This window comes from Geospiza fortis, unplaced genomic scaffold, assembly GCF_000277835.1.
Source record: "Geospiza fortis unplaced genomic scaffold, GeoFor_1.0 scaffold194, whole genome shotgun sequence".
NCBI lineage: Eukaryota > Metazoa > Chordata > Aves > Passeriformes > Thraupidae > Geospiza > Geospiza fortis.
In genome coordinates this window covers 6,739,636-6,758,708 of record NW_005054322.1, presented here as the reverse complement: position 1 = coordinate 6,758,708, position 19,073 = coordinate 6,739,636, and the positions used below count along the sequence as shown (strand labels likewise).

The window sequence follows — 19,073 nt, the reverse complement described above, 5'->3', positions numbered from 1 at the left end:
CACTTGTGTTTTTGCAGGGCTAGTGTCATAGAATCACAGAATTGTAGAATGATTTGGGTAAAAAGGGACTGTAAAGGCCACCCAGTTCCAACCCCCCCCGCCCCTGCTGTGGCTTGAACCACTCCCAGGGGAGGGGCATCCACAGCTTCTCTGAGCAACCTGTGCCAGTCTCACCACAGTAAAGAATTTCTTCCTGATGTCAAATCTAAGCCCACTGTTTTACAGTTTAAAGCCATTCCCCCTTGTCTGTCACTACATGCCCTTGTAAAAACTCCCTCTCCAGTTTTCGTGTACATATGGAATGTAGGGAAGGGGCACCCAACTGGAGCATTGCTGAAAGGGGAAATAATACACAGATCTTGATCTTCAGATGAGACCAGTGTATTCCTTGTCCTTTGTTCTCTTGTGAGCTCAAGGTGTTGAATGGTTTAGTAAATAGGATACAATTATGGATAGATTCAGAAGTGACTCCAGTAATATATTTCTCAAGATAATGAAGTCTGTGAAAACAAAGTATATTTTTACTTTTCTTATACTTATCTAGATTTTCATATTTAACATGTTAAATATGAAGTGAGTCAAACAAACCAGGCTTCTGTCCTTTTAGTTTCTCTTTTAAATTATATATTCACTTTAGAATTCATTGTGGTGGGTGCTTTATAAGCTGCATGTTTGTGTGTTTAGGTACGTGTTTTAGGTAGGTATCTGTCAATGTATATATAAAGCTCAAGTTTAAGAGAATTAATTTTTGTAGAGGGTTAGATTTTTTTACATATTTTTTTTCTGTCGGGACCTCAAATCTTCATTTTATGGAGTGACTTCTTACCTTAAAAAGGTGTGGCTGGCGGGCAGTTAGTGCCTTAAAAATGATCAGAGGGAACAAGTTGCAGTATTTCAGAAAACTGTTCTTCAGTCACATTTGCGTCCTGCCTGTGGGTCTGATGGAAATGGGCCTTAACAGAAAGCCTGGTTATCTGTAGGAGTAACTTTGGGAAGCATTGTAAGGCAGGAACCTTTATAACCTCTTTAAATGGTTGCCACAACAACTCCTGCCTGCTATCAGGAATGATTTTCTTGTTGTTAAAAGTTATGCAATTTGTGTCACCATCAAAGCCTGTGTTGCTTGGTTTCACCCTCTGCTAGGAATCAGACATAGGGATGAAGTGGTTTTGTAGTGGAAATAACATGGAAAACTGGCTTTTCAGGTTAAGGACCAGATTTACATTCTAACACACTGATTTATACCAGCAAGGAATGTCAGCATGAGGGCTTGCTTCCAGCATCAAGAGACAGCACTGCTGCCAAGCACAGCAGTCCCACTTTCTCTCCACCCCTGGTATTTATCACTGTGCTGATGCCTCCCTTACCCTGGCACAAGCCCTGTTACTCTTGTGCCATGAACTCTGGGTCAGGGGAAACACCCAGATTAAAATTAAACTGTTTTTTTCCGCATTTAGTTCTACGAGAGATCATTTCCCTGGAGCTGTTCCTTAAATGGCCATGCAAACACTTGTGCCAGTTCCAGGGGGGAAACACAGCAGGAGCTGGGACTGAGAGAGAGTCTGTGGGGAACAGAGAGTCCTGAATTTCTTAGGCAGTGCTTAGTCTGCATTTGCTAAGTGCATCCAGGGATGCACTTTTAGTCAGTTTAACCCAATCTGAGACCAGCACTTTGGCTCAGGGATGCATTTTCAGTCAGTTTAAACCAATCTGAGACCAACACTTAAATGGATACTGCCTGCCTCAGAACTTGTCCTGCTCTGAGACGTGTTCCTGACCCACCCTGTTTGCCTGTTGTTTCAGGCTGCTTTTGATGCAGGCAAACATCCACACATTAATCTGAAAGATATGGTGCCAAGAGGTAGGGCATTTCTTATTTATAACCGGATCAATGTTCAGTACAAATCAACTTGTACTGAAGTAGGGATTTACTCAGTAGGGCTTGCAAATTTCCCTTTTAGTAGTAGAGTCAGAGGCCGTGTAACATGTTCACTTTTCAATCTGCATACTCCCCTCTCTGAGGAAAGTTTTTAAGTGTAGTTTGTGCTAGATTGAAGACAGATGAAGTTAGATGACAAATTCAGGTGACTGAATATGTATAGTTGTCAAAGGTTCCACTGTCATCTATGAATAACTAGATTGTACAAGTTGGAATTACAAAACTATTCAGCCAATGCAAGTGTCTTCTTTACGATGAGCTGAATAGCTCTCCAGGCACTGTTGGGCATGTTTCAATTCCCCCAGCATAGCACCAAGTGTATTGTGAGGGCTCCACCCAACCTGCGTGACCTCGGTCCAACCCTGCTGAAGGGCATGGGTTTCCTGTTAATCATGTGTTATATTTGCCAGCTGTCTGCAGATGTCTCAGATACCTTAAAGGGTCTCAAATGACCCTGAATACCTATCTTTAAACAGTAGGATACAAATCCACTGACTAGTCTTCCCTGGATATAAGGGATGCCTAGGGATAACTATCTTAGGATGCAGGCATCTACCTCATCCAAAGTTAGGTGAAACAAATCTCAATAAATGCTTTTCAAAAAAACCTGTCTAACATAGCATGAGTGTAATTCAGTGCAGGAATGTCTCTCTACATAGAGAGTTCTGGAGAGAAATTGGACAAAGACTTCCAGCTGCTGCTGGCAGGAGCAGTGAAAGAACTGAAGTTACTAGAACCAACAAGTTTTTGTGGATTTTTTTTGCCAGACCACTGCTCTTTACCATCTTTACTTACTGAGATATTTCTAGTGAGTCAGGCTCAGTGGAACCAGCAGTGTCCACAGCCAGTATAGTGTCCAGGCCAAAGACTCAATGGACTGCAGGTCAAAGTCTGACTAATGGGAGAAGAAAGGTCAGTGAATTGTACCAACTTAAACTGCAGTATTACGGGTAGGAGAGAATGCCTGACATTACTGTGCTCTTTTTACAGAATGAATTTTTCCCTTCAGAACACACTGCTAAGTCTTGGTTTACTGACAGAATGTGAAGTTTTAGTTATGTGTTGTGGGAAAATGTATAAACTGATTTATCTTGCGTGTTCTGTGGGAGCCTGCTGCAGTCCTGAGCTAGGTGCCTGAAGAATTGTTTTGGAATTGTTTTTTTACAGGGAATGGAGTGTGAGTTGGGTAGAATGGAACCATTAATACATAAAAAAATACTCTGGAGATCTGCAGGATATTTTATTTCACTTCATCCAGCAAAATACTATTACTATCCATAACTGTGATATTATTATCCGTGTTACTGATTTATTTTAAACAGCCAAAAATAATTAATCCTCGCCCTGTTACACAGGTTCTTCCAGCACTTAATGAAGACTCAAATTCTCTGTAAGATGAAAAAGAAATCCCAATGCATAAATTCAGCTTTTAAAAAATGGTAAATTTTTGTGGATATGGTGCTGTGAGCACATTTATTCCCATTTATGTTGGTGGTATGAAGTGAATATCACTGGTAAGTGGCTACTATGGATTTTGTGATGGCAGAGAAGCACAAAAACTGTGGACCAGGTCTTAATCCATATGAGCAGTTGTTGCTTTGTTTGCTTCAACTGAGCTGCAGGATGAGACTGATTTTGAATACAGAGTGAAGGCACTGTATTCAATGAAGTTTAACAGAGTTCATTCTTACATAGGTCTGTGTGTATGTATCTATAGGAACTTATGCATACATATATAATTATATTGATTAATATATATACAGAGAAAAAGAGAAAGAGAGAGTCTTGCAGTGTAGGAACATATTAAAGAGTATTCCATGAAAGTAGTGCATCTCAGTTTTCTGTATTATTCTAACTATGTACAAAGAAATCTGGCTTAAGTTCATCAGTTGAAATGCACAGTCTCTTAAAATACAGGGTACATAGCTGCTGGGAAGAAATTTATAATCTTCCCAAAACTTACATGAAAAATGTGAATCTCCATGGTTGAAAAATGTGATGTCAATCATTTGAGCATATCAGGTGTAAAATTCTTTAGCACTAATTATATTTTCCATATTCCACACAAATTACCACACAAATACATTGGTGTTAATGCATACTGCATTGTTTGGTGATGATTGCACTTCACACTGGCAGATTCAAACCATAAAAATGAATGCTGGCCTTGAGTTCACTGCTGGTGTTTGCAGTGTAGTGCTGAAATGCTAGGAATGAAATAATATTCTTTAAAACATGCATGTTCATAATTTTTCTTTTCCCACATTAATAATAATATTCTGGCATAGGTTAGAACATATAATATTATACTTACTACAGTTAAGAGATTTATACCTTGTTGAAAGGTTTAAAGAACTCTAAGCGCTTTAACCTATTTGCTTGACACACTATTTAGTTTTCATAGGAAAGTAATGAAAGTTTTCGTTGTTCTGTTATTGACCCAAATAAGGCTGATTTCTTGACTACTAAGTGTCAGAATGTTTATGTATTCATTCAAATATAGAACTAAAACCACAGAATACTTAAAGTTGGAAAGGACCTCCAAGATTATAGAATCCAACTTATGACTAAGCATCACTGTGTCAACTAAGTTCCATGTCCAGTCATTTCTTGAACACTTTTAAGGATGGTGATTCCACCAGCACCTCGGGCAACCTATACCTGATCACTCTTTCATTGAAAAAACCTTCCTGTTGTCATACCTGAACTTTCCTTGGTACAGTTTGAGGCCATTTCGTCTTGTCCTGTCACTACTGCTTGAAAGAAGAGGCTGACCCTCACCTTGCTACAACCTTCTTTCAGGCAGTTTTAGAGAGTGATAAGGTCACCCCTGTGTGACGGTGGTCACAAGGGTTTTCAGGTGAGGTGAGAGACGAGAACGTTGACTCTATGATCAGAAGGCTTGATTTATTATTTTATTATATATAAATATATATATATATATTACATTATAACTATACTAAAAAGAAAAAGCAGGAAAGGTTTCTAGAAGCTGCTAAGCTAACAATAGACAAGAAAAGAATGATAACAAGGCAGCTCTCTCGGACAGAGTCCGACAGAGCTCAGTCTTGGATTGGCTATTAATTATAAACATCTAAGATGGGCCAATCCAGACGGACCTGTTGCATTCCACAGCAGCAGATAACCTATTGTTTACGTCTGTCTCTCAGGCTACATCTCCTCAGAAGGAAAAATCTCAAAGAAAAGATTTTTCACAAAGAGATGTCTGCAACACCCCTGGGCCTCCTCTTTTTCAGGCTTAACACCCCCAGCTCCCTCAACCACTCCTTGTATGATTTATTCTCTAGACCCTTCCCCAGCCCCATTGCCCTTCTCTGGACATGCAGCAGCAGCGCAATGTCTCTCCAGTAGTGAGGGGCCCAGAATCTGGTGTGGGATTTGAGGTGTGCCCTCACCAGTGCCAAGTACAGGGGACAATCCCTGCCCTACTCCTGCTGGCCACACTGTTGCTGACACAGGCCAGGATGTCACTGGCCTTCTTGGCCTCCTGGGCACACTGGCTCATGTTCAGCTGCTGTTGACCAGCACCCCTATGTCCTTTTCTGCTGGGTCTTTTTCCAGCTACTCTGCCCCCAGCCTGTAGTGCTACATGGTACTGTTGTGACCCAAGTGCAAGAACTGGAACCTGACCTTGTTAAATCTCACACCATTGGCCTCAGCGCATTGATTGAACCTGGCCAAATCCCCCTGCAGAGCGTTCCTGCCTCCAGCAGATCTGCAGCAATCTGCTGCATCATATCAGACTTAGGTGTCTTTCCATCATGCTACATTATGATTCTTTGAAACATTTTACAAAATTCCACACAATACTTGGTTACTGCTGACTTTTGTCTGTATTTATAGTATTTATAGGAGTTCACTTGTGTGTCAATCATAGACAAAAAAAATTGTACAAAATATTAAGTAATAGATTGCAGAGAGCATTCAGGAATTCACAGGAATGATTCACAGTAAGTTTTGCACTATTTGTAATAATATGGATTTGTGGGGTTTTTGGTGGTTTTTTTAAATTTTGTTTTTGTTTGTTTGTTTGTTTTTATTTTTATTTTGCAGCCAATGGGTGTGCAGGAACACTAAGTAACAGGGCATATTTAATCATTAAATTTGATTTGGTGTGAGCAGAAATTTAGATATAAAGCCAGCTTCACTCAATACTGCACGATATAAGAAGAGAACACATGTACTTCTTTCAACTTTTTAAAGTTGAAATAGATGTATAGCCTTACTGGGATATGCTCAGATTTCCACTGTTAATCTGGAATATTTTCATCATTACGTATATATATGTGAGTAAGTATACTTACATGTAGTACAAATCATAAATATGCTTTTATTTTGAGCTTCCATGCACTTCTGCATAACATTTTTTCTATTCAGATCTTGTTGCATACTTGCTAAGGGAGCAAAGAGTTAACCTAAAAGGTTATAGCTTTCTCATAGAATGTACTGTCCAAATCTCATTCTCAAGATCTCTTAGGAAGAAAATGTTTAACCATAGCCTGAATGAAATTCCAGGCCCACTTTCATGCCATGAGTTTTGCCAGCCTGTTCTCCAGCAGATTTAAATAAGTGTTCTGCTTATCAAAATGTGATTCAGAGAAAGCAGTGCCCTTTGAGGACACTGGTGTGAAAACTGGCTGTGAAATTTGTCTGGCACATATGGCTGGCACATCTGTAGCTGTTGAGTAATGTTAAAGGAAAGCATAAGAAAAAAGGTTGGAAGATTTGGCCTGGATTATATGTCTATGTAAGCAGCAACTCTATTTACCCCAAGAAGTTCATGTGATGACAGACTGGGGAGCAAATGGTTTCTGTGGCCACCCATGAGTAGGAAAGAGAGAGACAAGTGTGTCCAACAACCTGTAGAGTGCACTGTCACAAAGCACTGACAGAACCCAAGATCAAATCTACCCTTATTTATTTCCTTCTAGCCAAAACCAAGCCTTTTCTGTCTGTGGAGCAACATAGTCCCTTAGTGAGCTACTCAAGACAGAGCTTAATGAACTATCTCAGGAATCAGCAGGGTTGAGGAGGCTCAGCAGAGCATCCATCTGGTAAAGCTTTGCCGCTGGCAGGGCTGAGTCGTGTGGCACTATCCTTTGTGCCATGAAGAGGTACCTACTCAACTAGAGCTTGTTTGTGTCGCTCTAACAGGATGCGCATACTGTGTCTTGCCCTCATGTTCATGTGCAAAAGCATGTTAAGGTATCTTGGTGACTGTGGATTGAAATACCTGTTCAATAAAAGAACTACAACCTAGGGCTCTTAATGTAAGCACGTACTAGAGCAAATGTGTCTGCATTGAACAAGTAGTTTTTGAGACAGTGCACACACATTTTTTTTTGCTCCAATGTTCTTTAACATAAGGACCTTTATCAAACTTATCCTGAAAGTTGCTCATTAACTAGAAAGTGAAAAGAAAGTGCTTTCCCATGGTTATGTTAGACGATACTACCCTCATTGTCCTCTCAAGAACTTACTCAGGGAGTATGTGAAGAGGTGAAGAACAGAGGTATTGCTTGTGTCTCAGCAGCTAAGAAATCTAAAAGATATATTAATTTATTAACATGAGGTAAGAATCATGTCCAAAAGATTAGAAATATGTTTGGACAAAGATGTTTCAATATCTCAATATGTTCTCTTGAGATATTTGAGTTAAAGTGTGTAAAAACAACTTATTGTGAGGCCTCCTTTAGACTGCAGCACACAATTTTAGAATCATAGAATGATTTTGGGTTTGAAAGGACCTAAAAGCTCATCTGGTTTCAAATATTTTGTTCCATTTGATCAAAAAACATCTTGTTTCATCTGTTCAACAGATGAAGTGTTTTGGAGTGTTCCATAGTTGGAAGTGGAGACAAAGGCAAGAAGCTCCTGCTTTTGGAGGTGGAGATTATGAGAATATCCCTTTGGTCAGTTTGGATTAGCTGTCCTATTTGTGCCTCCTGCCAAGATCTTGCCATCCCCAGCCAACTGAAGGGTGGTGGAAAGTTGGAGAGACAGTTCTGATGCTGTGCCAGCACTGCTCAGCAGGAGCCAAAAACACTGGTTATCAACACCAGTGCACAGCACACCACTGTGAGGGCTGCTGTGGGGAAAATGAACTCCATCTCAGCCACACCCAATGCAACCTTATAAATAATATTAGTAGTATTTGCCCTCTTTGAAAAGGAATGAAAAAGCAACCTAGACAAGTGATTTTTTTTAAATAGGCAAAAAAAATAGCAGGTACTTCTTTAGAAAGTTTAAGGCTAGAGCTCACCCTTCCAAGCAACAAGATAGGACTGACCAGTAAAGTTAAAGCAGGAAAATTTCTCTGACATAGAGAAACCAGTCAAGGATCTGATTTAGCAAAGGTGTGGGCATGAGTAAAGTTACATGTGCATATGTTAGAATGATTGAAACTTTATTATGGATCACATTACTTTTCAGATGAATCTCTAACTAAGGACTCAGTGCCGTATTTTTCTTTAGAATGTGTGGCATAGATTGTTTTGCGCAGGAGGATCAGCAGTGTATTGCTTTCAAGCTGACCAACTGGTCGCTCAGCTTTTGTGGATGGGCTGAAATGTGCATCTTCCTGGAGGTGTCAAGCAGAGTACCAGCAATCAATGACATTTCATATATTGCACAGTTCTCAGAAGATTAATACCTTTGCCATCTCATTTTCTACTGTTAATTAATATCCACACCTATTTGATCCTATAAAACAGAGAAAAAAAATCCTGTGAGTGTAAGTTATGCACCTCTTATGTACCTCTCATGTACCTCTCATTAATCAATCCTGCTGATTAAGACATCAATTTTCTTCTTGAATTAGGGTAAGAATAGAAAGAAGTATTCTTAAAAGATATCCAGAGGAGAGGCTTTCACAGGTAGCTCTATGGCAATCAGTGACTAGAAGGGTTTGTGTAACCATCTGTACTTACACAGCTGGAGGGCTGCCCAGGCTGATTCCATCTGAGATGTCCTGTTAATCTCACTGAGCAACCAGTGAGCTTTGTCATTTTCTCACCTCTGCTCTGTTCTCCAACCTCTGCTGTATCCTCTATTCTTCATGGCCTTATGGTCCATGGGGCTTCTGTGGCATTCCTGGAATGGGCTTCACTGAGCCTTGGTCACTAGCATGTTGTTGCATCCTACAAGAATCAGAAATCCTAACAGGTAGTGAGGGCACTGTCACATGTAGTGGGGGAAAGAAAGGTAATATTTTGAGCAGCCATGAAATCAGTTTAAAATAACAAGTTTAACACCCCCAGCCAAAAGGAGGAGATAGGTGATGACAGCTTAGCGCTGTGTCATCAGCTTTGTTCAGATTGCTGCAGACAAGAGTTTTCCCAGTGACTTCCCAAGTGCCCCCCGTGGTGCTGCAGCCCAGGGAACTGCCCTGGTTTGTGTCTCAGCAACCTCAGCAGCTACAGCAGGTGCCATGCGGGAGGCTGAGGTCATGTCCCAACAGGTGAGTGCTATGCAGCTCCCTTTCAAGAAAGGGTGGGAGACAGCTTTCTTTAAAAGTGATAAACATTTGTGCTGGCTGGCAAATTGAAACTGCTGTGATCACACCTCTGCACATTCCTGTACAAACTCTAGGGCAAAAAATGTAAACTTGAGACCAGAGATACCCAGGCCTTCACCTGCCTGTATGTGATAGCCAGCAGATTTGGTGGGAGCCAGACTTGACTTGACTTGAGAAAAAACATTGCTGCCCTGACCTTTGGGAAAAACCTGAAGGATTTTAATTTCTCAATGCATGTGGGAGAACAGTGATGGAAATCTTCATCAAAGATTTTTCAGAAGCTTGAGGAGTGCCAAACAACTTAAATAGCTTAAACAGTAATCTCTTTTCAAGCAAAATAAAATTTGAACTGTACAGAAGTAAGTTGTCAAAGTTGGTTGTATAATAAAAACAAATTTGATGGTAAAGATGCAATTTTTCTACTGCGGATTTTAATTTAATTACTACTTATCTCAAAGTGTAAGTGAAGATTTCATGCAGAGAAGGAGAAAGAAATGATGTGTTGGAAGCAACAAACTATCAAGATTGAGTTTTCATAATTTCACAGTCACTTCTCTTCCCTGTCCTTCTGCTTTATGTTTGTTGAGCTCCTCTCTTGGAAAACTCACAGTGCTCATATTATTCTGGACTCTCAACTCTACTCTTCATTTCTGAAGTACATTTTGCACTTATTTTTAATATTTAAACAGATTTTTGACACCTTGGCTTGAATCTTTTAAGGAATCTTTGGCTTTTTCCATTTGTTTTTGGGTTTTTTTCCTTCTTGTTATATATGTTATGACTACAACATAGGAATTTCAGATGAAATAATACAGGAATATATTATCATTGCTGCCATAGGGAAATTTTGCCCCTTAGGATAGACTTCAAGTAATGCTAAAAATTTTGTCATGATCTAAAAAAATAACACATTTTTGCAAAAATATTTCTTTCCTCAGCAGAACTAATATCTTTGACTACTCTGCAAGGCTTGTCTCAAGTTAAAGTTAGTGACTTCAAAGGGAATCCTTTTCTGTTCTTTTTTATATCAACAATTTTATATGTTTTCTCTTTTTTAATCTGCCCTTGCTGAGCAGGACTAAATAATCTGCAAAAGGTTATAGGTTTGATATAGCTTTAAAAGGATGAAAGGCACCACAAAGAAGTTTCTCAGGTCAAATAATGTTAAAAGTCAAATATTTGAGATTACCTGGTACAATTACTCTGAATTGAATTAAAAAATAAATGAATCTGCCTGACATTTGTTGTCCTCCAATCAGTCAGGCATTTTATTTGTTGTATTGCCAGAACAGAAAAAGAACCAAAATGCAAGTCTCTGGAAGTAAATTCTTAATAACAAGAAGCAGTTCAATCACTTTGACACAGAGTTAAAAGAATGCTTTTTGTGTCTATGCTCAGTGGGCTATAGGAAGTCCAGTTGATAAAATGGAAACACTATTCCAACTTGTTTAGAGTAGGTTTTGCAAATAATAACAACCTCTTTAATTCCTCTTGCATACATTTTCCTCTTACGTCTGTAAAATTTGAGATTTATGAGTTTGGATTGTGATCTGAAATGGAGGGGAATTTTCTACCAAGACAGTGTTCAACAGCTAGGAAAAAGAAGTTGAAAAGTTCAATTATTTATTCAAGGGAAATTTGCCAATTTGACACATAAAAAACAATTAAATATTCATTGTGAAAAATTAGAGGTCTCAGTTTCAGATGATACCTCTTCATACACCCTGGTTTTAAGCATGAGAATGATTTTGCAAGCATTGAAATGTTAGGCATGTATGTCGGAGTCTGTAGCAGTGGGTTCTACATGAAAATGTAATCCAATGAAGGGAAAATTGGTCTATTCTTTTCCCAGAATAGAAGAATTTCTTAAAATAGTACAATACGAAGTGAGATAATATTTTGATTTTGATTATATTTCTCCCGACTCCTGTTCTATTGTAATGTCTTGCATTTGTGAGGTTGCAGTACACTTTTCTGTTACTACTCATAAATTGACTGGGGCTGAGGATGTGCCATGACCCTCAAGTTTAGCGCTCTGAGTAGGCTTTGAATGAGAGTAATTTTCCTATGGGCTAATACATGTGTACTTCAAGGGTATAAACCAGAAGAGAAGTCCCCTATGTGACAGTAGTTAAGATGGTTGAGCTAGACCCGTTATTCTGTGAGCCAAGGAACCTTGCTTCAATTCAGCCAGAGCCTCTTGGGAGAAGTTGTCTGGCGCCACAAAACAAATTAGTGAGCAGAGACTGAAAACTATTAAGTTTATTTTAAGAATGTGTTGTCAGAGATCTAATAAATTTGCTTGTTGCTGCAGGCCATGCATGTATGAAGCCCTAACTAATCCAGGTGGTGTTTTTTTCCCTCAGAGGGAGGTGCAGGGTGTGGATCTTTAGGATAAAGGTATTGTGCTTTAGGTAATGTGGGCATTGTTTAATGATAGACATGACAGCTTGAGTGGTATGTTTGGGTTTGCTCTGTTGATGCCCACAAGGCAATTTAAGTTAATTTTCTCATGCAAAGTTAGTTAGTGACTACACAAAATGCTAATTAGATTAATGACAGCATGAAAATTACTTTATAGTAGCAGAACAGTTCTTCTAAACCAAATAGATTTTTTTTTTGCCATATTTAAATATTCCAAAGATTACTTTTAAAGTGTTTAAATTTACAAATTTACCATATTATAGTTCAGGACCAGTTGTGTCTTTGAGTTTTCTCAGGACCCTCCTTTGTCAAGAAGATGACTTAACTGGGTTTTAGTTAGCCATATAGACTGGTGGGTTGAACACACTCCCGTTACATTCAATGGAGTGGGTCAATCTTTCCAGAAAGTGATCCACCTGTTCATATAAGATGTGCCTGCAGTTCCTGAAGATGTATTGCTTTCTGTTCCTTGTGCCTAGACAGCTAGGTTTAATTAAACATACATCTTCTTTAGGATGGCATTAGATGATATGAATCCTGTGTCTAGGAAAGATCTCTTGTCTTCACCTTTTGTGGAACAGGAGCCAGCTGATTATGTTCCTGTGCTCTGGAACCTGAGCAAAAACATACTGTGTTTTGCCAGGAGTGGTTACTCACTGGAGATACTGAATTTATTCTCTCTGTGTTCTTTTCTGCTCAGAGGCAGTGGTCATCCTGGAGAGCTAGTCCCTTGCACGCAGCGCAGAATCTAAAACCAGCAAGTGGATCTTTTGGGTTCCCTAGAAATCAGTTACAAACTAAGTATTTAACATGAATAAAGGCGTTCAAGCACACACAGTGTGTTTGAAAGTGCTCCAGCATCTTTTTTGGTGATTCAGATTGGGTTGCTCTTTATCCACTTTGCTCTTTCCTAGTCTCTTGGTGCAGCCAAGAGTGACAGTATCCTGGCTTTCAGTGAATTTCTGCAGAGCTGATTTATAATTAAATTAATTTAAAGCTATGACACTAATTGGTTGAAGAGCCAGTGCATATTTGCTTGCACAGTTTTTTTGTCAATGAAAATCAAGTTAACCTCTCAATCAGAACCCAGGTAATCTCCTGCAGAAGAACAGACCCATAGACTTGAATTGGGAATTCCTTGGATTAACCCAGCATGAATCTCCAGACTGCACTTGGAGACATCCTTAGTGACACTTAGTTGAATTTTACGAGTATCCAAATTTAATACGCACTAGGTAACCTTGACATTCATGTCTTGTCTCTCGTTTTACCATCCTTCTTGTAACAAAGCAGCTACATGATATTTTTCAGATATTTCTTCTGCTGTGTGGCTTCAGGCATTTGCTTATTCTGAGCCCTGGCAAATGTGGCCCTTCCAACTTTTTTGGGGGGGGTAGACATGAAACAGAAAAAAGAGTTACAGAAAGTACTGAAAGATGGAAACTGTCTGCAGTTCATTGGATACCAGCAATTATACTCCAGGCAAGCTAAGTCCATAATGCTGGGAAGTGTGTGTTTTCTCATGAGAAGTTCAGAGAAAGCATTGTTTTAGTCCCTAATCACTTGGGGCTGGTTTAGGGGGTTCATTTTGACTGTTCTGCAAATATATTGAGTTACATGGCAGATAGAGTGCAGGAGAGTGCAGAGTTCAGCAAGTTGTTTTAGTGATTGGGGTCTATTTCAGTGTACTTGAAAGACACTTATAAAGGTGCAACATTTTAAAGCTTTTCTGATCAGGTAATATCATTAGGTTATCTTATGCATTGTTAAAGTCAATTCAAAACTTTCTAGTGGCATGTGTTGTGTGCTGGGTTAACTTAGACATTTAATTTCTGCGATTTCCATATGAAATTCAGGCAGTTTTACAGGATATAACCTTTCTGATGGTCATAGCAGAGGGAATAGTCAGATTTGTTAAAACTCTTTTCCCACTCTTTCTTGTTTTTGATATATGTTCTTTGTCCGGGAGGAATTTGTAGGTTGGGTTTTTTCCCCATTAAGTAACCTTAGCTAATGACTAAAGAGAGCAGATACATTGTACCTTGAAGCTCTGCAGGTCCCAGATAGCTGCGTTTGTACAGACATATCTTGTGCACACAATGAGTCTGTGTGGCTGTGGGTATGCAGGGTAGGCACACTTTTGCTGATTCATCTTTGATTTATGCCCTGGATACTCAGCATGGAAGTCAATATCTGCATCAAGATGCATCAATTTCTGTTGTGTCAATAAGTGAATACTGAGGTGCAGTTATATGCATTTAATTATGAATTAGGGTCTGGAGTAACTTCTAGGGACAGCAAAAGTGCAATCAGACTTTCTTTACAGAATGGCCATTTTTTTAGCCCCTCAGGTCAACAGTGCTCAAGGTACACAATTTAATGTTAGAATTTTTTTTTAATACTGTCTTTACATAGCTCTGTGATCTATGGAGAAAACTGGAACTGATTCTTTCCTTCTCTAAGCTCTTTGCTCCATGATAGAAAATTCTGACAATCTAATCTGTGTTTTTTCATTAAGGATTTATAACTTAAAGATATCTGAGCAGCACGGCTGGAAAGATGAATGCTTGAATGAGAATATTAATTTCAATATTTTTCCCTTCAAGCAATTGACTGACCAAGTCCTCCTCCCCCTCCTCTTTTATTCATGTTGTGTAACTGGATCTGTTTTTTCCACATGACTTGATCTTTTTAGGAATTTCTTGTTTGATGACCTATGCAAGGATAATACATCACTGTTTTCTGACAGGCAAAAAATTTGCTGACAGGATTTCTATAAAGACCAATTCCACGTTATATCTATCTTTGGCTTGTCATATACAGGCAAACCTTTTCAGAGGGTTTGTTCTTAAAGCCTTGGTCATGATGTCACTGTGACTCACCTTACTCTAGATCCTTACCTTCACTGCCTTACAAAGCTTCTAAATGTGTCTTACAACTCTTGCCATCTCATTTCTCCTGAATATCTCACTGTGCCACCTCCCATCTAGCATCTTCTGATTTAGGACTGCTGCACTCTGATCTCTGGCAAAATTCAGGAAGCAAGTTTTCATGCCTCACTTTAGCAGCATCTTGCCAACCACGTCTCATTGATGCAAAGTTCCTTTGGATTTACCATGTTCTAACACTGCCCTCCTTCCTTCTGTGTAGTTTTAAAAGTAATGGCTTCTTTCTCTGGACTTCTGATGTACTGCCAGCACTTGTCTGGAAGAGGAATAAAAGCAAAACTGGTATAGTAGCTTAATGATTTGCCCGGCAGCGAAATGTCTGACTGTGCCCAAGGGCATTGCTTGTGAGCAGTGCACAATCCATCTGCTGATGGAATATTATTGTAGGGCAGGTACTTGTTTTAATAGTGAACCAAATTAAAGTGGCATGTGCTGTTTTATTTCTGACATTTTATAACTTCTAAAAGCTATACTCCTGGTATTCTTCACAGTGTTGTGTTTGTGGGGTGCTTGGCTCTACTATGTCGTAGCAGTTTCATTCAGATTAGGCAGGGGGGAATTCATCTTACCCAGCATTAAATGGCTATAATAAAAGTCTCTATAATGTAAAGGGTCACAACAGGAGTTTTTAAACACCACTGAGGAAAAAATGCATGTATTTTTTGCAAATTTCAAGGCAAAGCTAATCTTATTAAAAAATAAATGCCTAAATTGGGTTATAGCTTTACAAAATTCCTCTTTCCTGGGTTTGACTATAAAGACAGTTTAGGATTTCTAGTCTCAAAATGAACACCTGAAATAAGGTAAGGTGTATCATATGCTGCCTGCTCTGTTTTATTAGAGGTCTGTAGTAATAATAATAATAGTAGTAGTAGTAGTAGTAGTAGCTAATAATAAGAAGAGCAGTGGTTTTATTCTGTGGGACAGTGGACTGTGAAAGGGCTTGTATAAATAAGAAAACATGTCTTCTGAACATGAAAAAAGCACAAAGTGAAGACACAAAGGTTTAAAATACCTAGATTCTTTTCTTAAAATTTTAAAGCTGATGGGTTTGGTATTGCACATTCTAAAAGGTGAACATGATATATTTCAGGGACAGAAGTAGGTCTGTAAAAATGAAGGCTTGCTGTAACCCCCTTAAGAAATAGACTTTTTTTGTGTGTTTGTTCAGGGGTTTTTATTCTATGAAAAAAAAAAGAAAAGAGAGAAACAGCTGAAAGCAAGAACTAGATGGAATTAAGACAATACTAAATCTTTTTTATTGCCTGTCTTGTGCCTTTTTTCTTCCTAAATTTCATTCATAAGAGACCTGTATGTAAGATGTAGATTGTGTGCCTTTGTCCACAGCACATTTAACCTTGAGTTCTTTGGATAAGAGAACAATTTATGCCAGATTTTCTTTTGCTTCTATCCTCTGGTTAGAATATCTTTTGTTTAAAAGGATGCAAACTCAGCTGGAAAGTTTTCCTTTACTGTGGCAGTTTCAAATATCTGACATTCTCATTTGTAGTAAGCTCGTGCAGCAGTATTTCTTTTCACTAGTGGTACAAATAGGTTCTCTCTCCTCTAAAAGACAGTAAATTTCCATCCTTTTTATATGTCAGAAGCTTTTATCCTTCTGTTAAATTATGGTCAAATTGGGCAGTGTGTTCAAGGGTGGCACACAAATGGCTTTTCTCGCTGGATTAGAGAACAAGAAGTGTTCTGTTACATTTGTCCCCACAAACCGATGGGAAGACAACATACAGCTAACCTAATGTAAGTGCTGTTGTAGTCACTGCTGTAACACTATAGCTGCTGGTTCCCTCTGCTGCTCATTAGCTTCTGATATATGTGTTTGTAGCCTTCCCCTTTGTCAGTAACAATAGAGATCAAAAGAGCAGAAAGGAGCAGGGTGAGGAGTGCAGGGAGATACTCCAATAGCCATTTCCCTCCTTTCATTGACACAGTACCTTTGCCTCCGTGTGACATTGCACAACCAGTTCCTGGTTTTTCTAGTAGGCAGGTCAATAAAGAAACATAGGCACTTATCTTTGAAGCAGATTGAAAGCATGTGGAGTGGCTGCCTCAGTTTTCAAGAATGGAAGAAACTGGAAGGGGTAAACCAACCTTCATTTGTCTCTTCCTCCAGAAATTAAGCCATGAATTAATTTAAATGCTTAGATACATCTCTCTGCTGTTCACTTTTTTCACTGGCTTGAGTACAGAAATTTCCTTTCTAAAGGAAATTTCTTGCACATTTAAGACAATTGTTACCTGAGCAAACCTTGTTCTGTAGCAGCACCTTGTGGGAAGGAAATCAGACTACAGTCTACAGACGCACAGCCCAGCATTCCCAGAAGACAGTGGCGGAGTGAGCATCTGCCATCAGTGAGCTGAGCAGCTCATTTTATTACTGCTATAGAACTTACAGGATTCTAGAGTAATAAAAAGCACATCCATTAGGATGATATACAGAAGGCACCCCAAATACATTTCAATTAATGCTTGATGCTTTTCTCTTGAGAAATAAGAAAATTAGTGTACTATGTTTGTATGCATCTAAGAAAAACCTTACTCCTATGTGTAGCAAATGTGTTATGGTTGAGTTCCTTACTTGTAATTTCTTCGTTTTAAATCTTTAAAACCTTTTGATTGTAATGTCCAGATAGATACATTTCTTACCCAGGATACAAGAGTAATTTTGGGTTTTTATCTTACCTAGGATACAACGGTTTTGCATTAACCTCAAAAGACAAAAATGAAAAGTTATGTCTTTTTAATTTTGTTCTGCAGGAGGCAATAAGCTGAAGAATCAACATTTTCGCCTAAACTGGGCATGGATCTCGTTAGAAAAGGAGTATTACTTAGTAAATGAAGACACCAAGTATCTTGATGTTGTTCTTAAACGGAGAGGTTACCTGGGAGAAACCTCTTTTATAAGTAAGTTCAATTCTAAGCTTATCAGTTGCTTCTATAAATCGCTGCCCAGTTAGCTGATATAATGTATCAATGCAGCTGTATCCTATTGCTGCTGTTTCATGACAAGCAAACTAAAGTCAAAGGAATATGTTTATTTATTAAAGAGTGTATCTTTTATATGCTATGCATATGCATATGATTTCTATAGTTAAATAATAAAATTTTTCCTTTTGTGGTTTTTTTTATCTTCTGCAACTAATTTCTGAATAAACATCCCAAGACATGGCCCTTCTTTCTTTGATTTGATTGATACCACTGTTTATTTGTTTCGCAGAATACAGTTCCTGTCCAGATCTTCTTTTCCCTGTAATGAAAAAAATGCAGCTGTAGCAACTGAAAAGACAACAATAAACATATATCATTTTCCAGGAAGGCTCTTGTGAGCTGGTCTGACCAGCAGCCAGCTCAGAAATGAGCATTAGGCTCATTTTCTTCACTCAGTGTTGGCAGTCAACTGAGGCTGATACAGGAGGTGTTGAAAACTGTTTGCAGTGTCTGGGGAGTGGAAAGGTGAAAAAAAGGTTGTGTTATCACATTCTTCAACCTCACACCTGTTTCTAGTTTCTGGATCTGTTTCCTCCTCTGATGCATTTGCACCAGGGAACATTATCCTTGTACAATTTCTCACTGAAACCTATGGTGAGCTTATACTGCTTAGAGAAAACACTCATTTTAAAGCTGTTTTTGCAGAGATATGTGAGCATTTACCTAACAAGTTTCTGTTTAGAGCTTTTTCTGATTAAAAATCTGAGTTTCAGGTAGTGACACCTATTTTGGCATGATATTTAGGGGATATAGACCTTAACCAACAGGATCTTACTTAAAAGACTCTGTTTTTAACAGTGAACCAACTTTAATAATGTATTTCTTTTAAAGAAAGAAAAAGAATGGAAGATATATATATATAATTAAGAATGTGTGGTTTAAATTAATTACTGGTACAGAATAACAGATACTGATGTGACTTCTGATCCTTCACGTAGAGTGCTTACAAAATTTTCTACCTGTGGATTCAAGGTGAGCTTCAGCATTGAGCTGACTGAAAAATCAGCAAACCAGTCTGAGTAACTTCCCTCCAACTACCTTAATCCAGCAATTGGAATTGCAGAATTGGAAAGAGGATAAAACATACTGGCCAAGATGCTTACTGGCCTTTCTGGTCTGTAGGCAGTGCCAAAGTGGCTGAAGGTTTATAGGTTATATAAAATTGGCTATGACTTTGACGGGGCACAAGCCTGAAGAAAGAAAGGCAAGGTTTGTAGGG

The 19,073-nt window shown here is 38.7% G+C and overlaps 1 protein-coding gene across 1 annotated transcript in view; it reads left to right on the top strand.

Moving 5' to 3' along the window:
* FREM2 (FRAS1 related extracellular matrix 2) overlaps window positions 1-19,073 on the top strand; it is a gene marked incomplete at its 5' end in the record, with an annotated part of 122,187 nt that overhangs the window by 45,639 nt on the left and 57,475 nt on the right. The window contains one exon of the mRNA XM_005420840.2: window positions 17,624-17,770. Coding sequence (XP_005420897.1) covers window positions 17,624-17,770 — 147 coding nt within the window. The remainder of the gene's footprint in view (window positions 1-17,623; window positions 17,771-19,073) is intronic.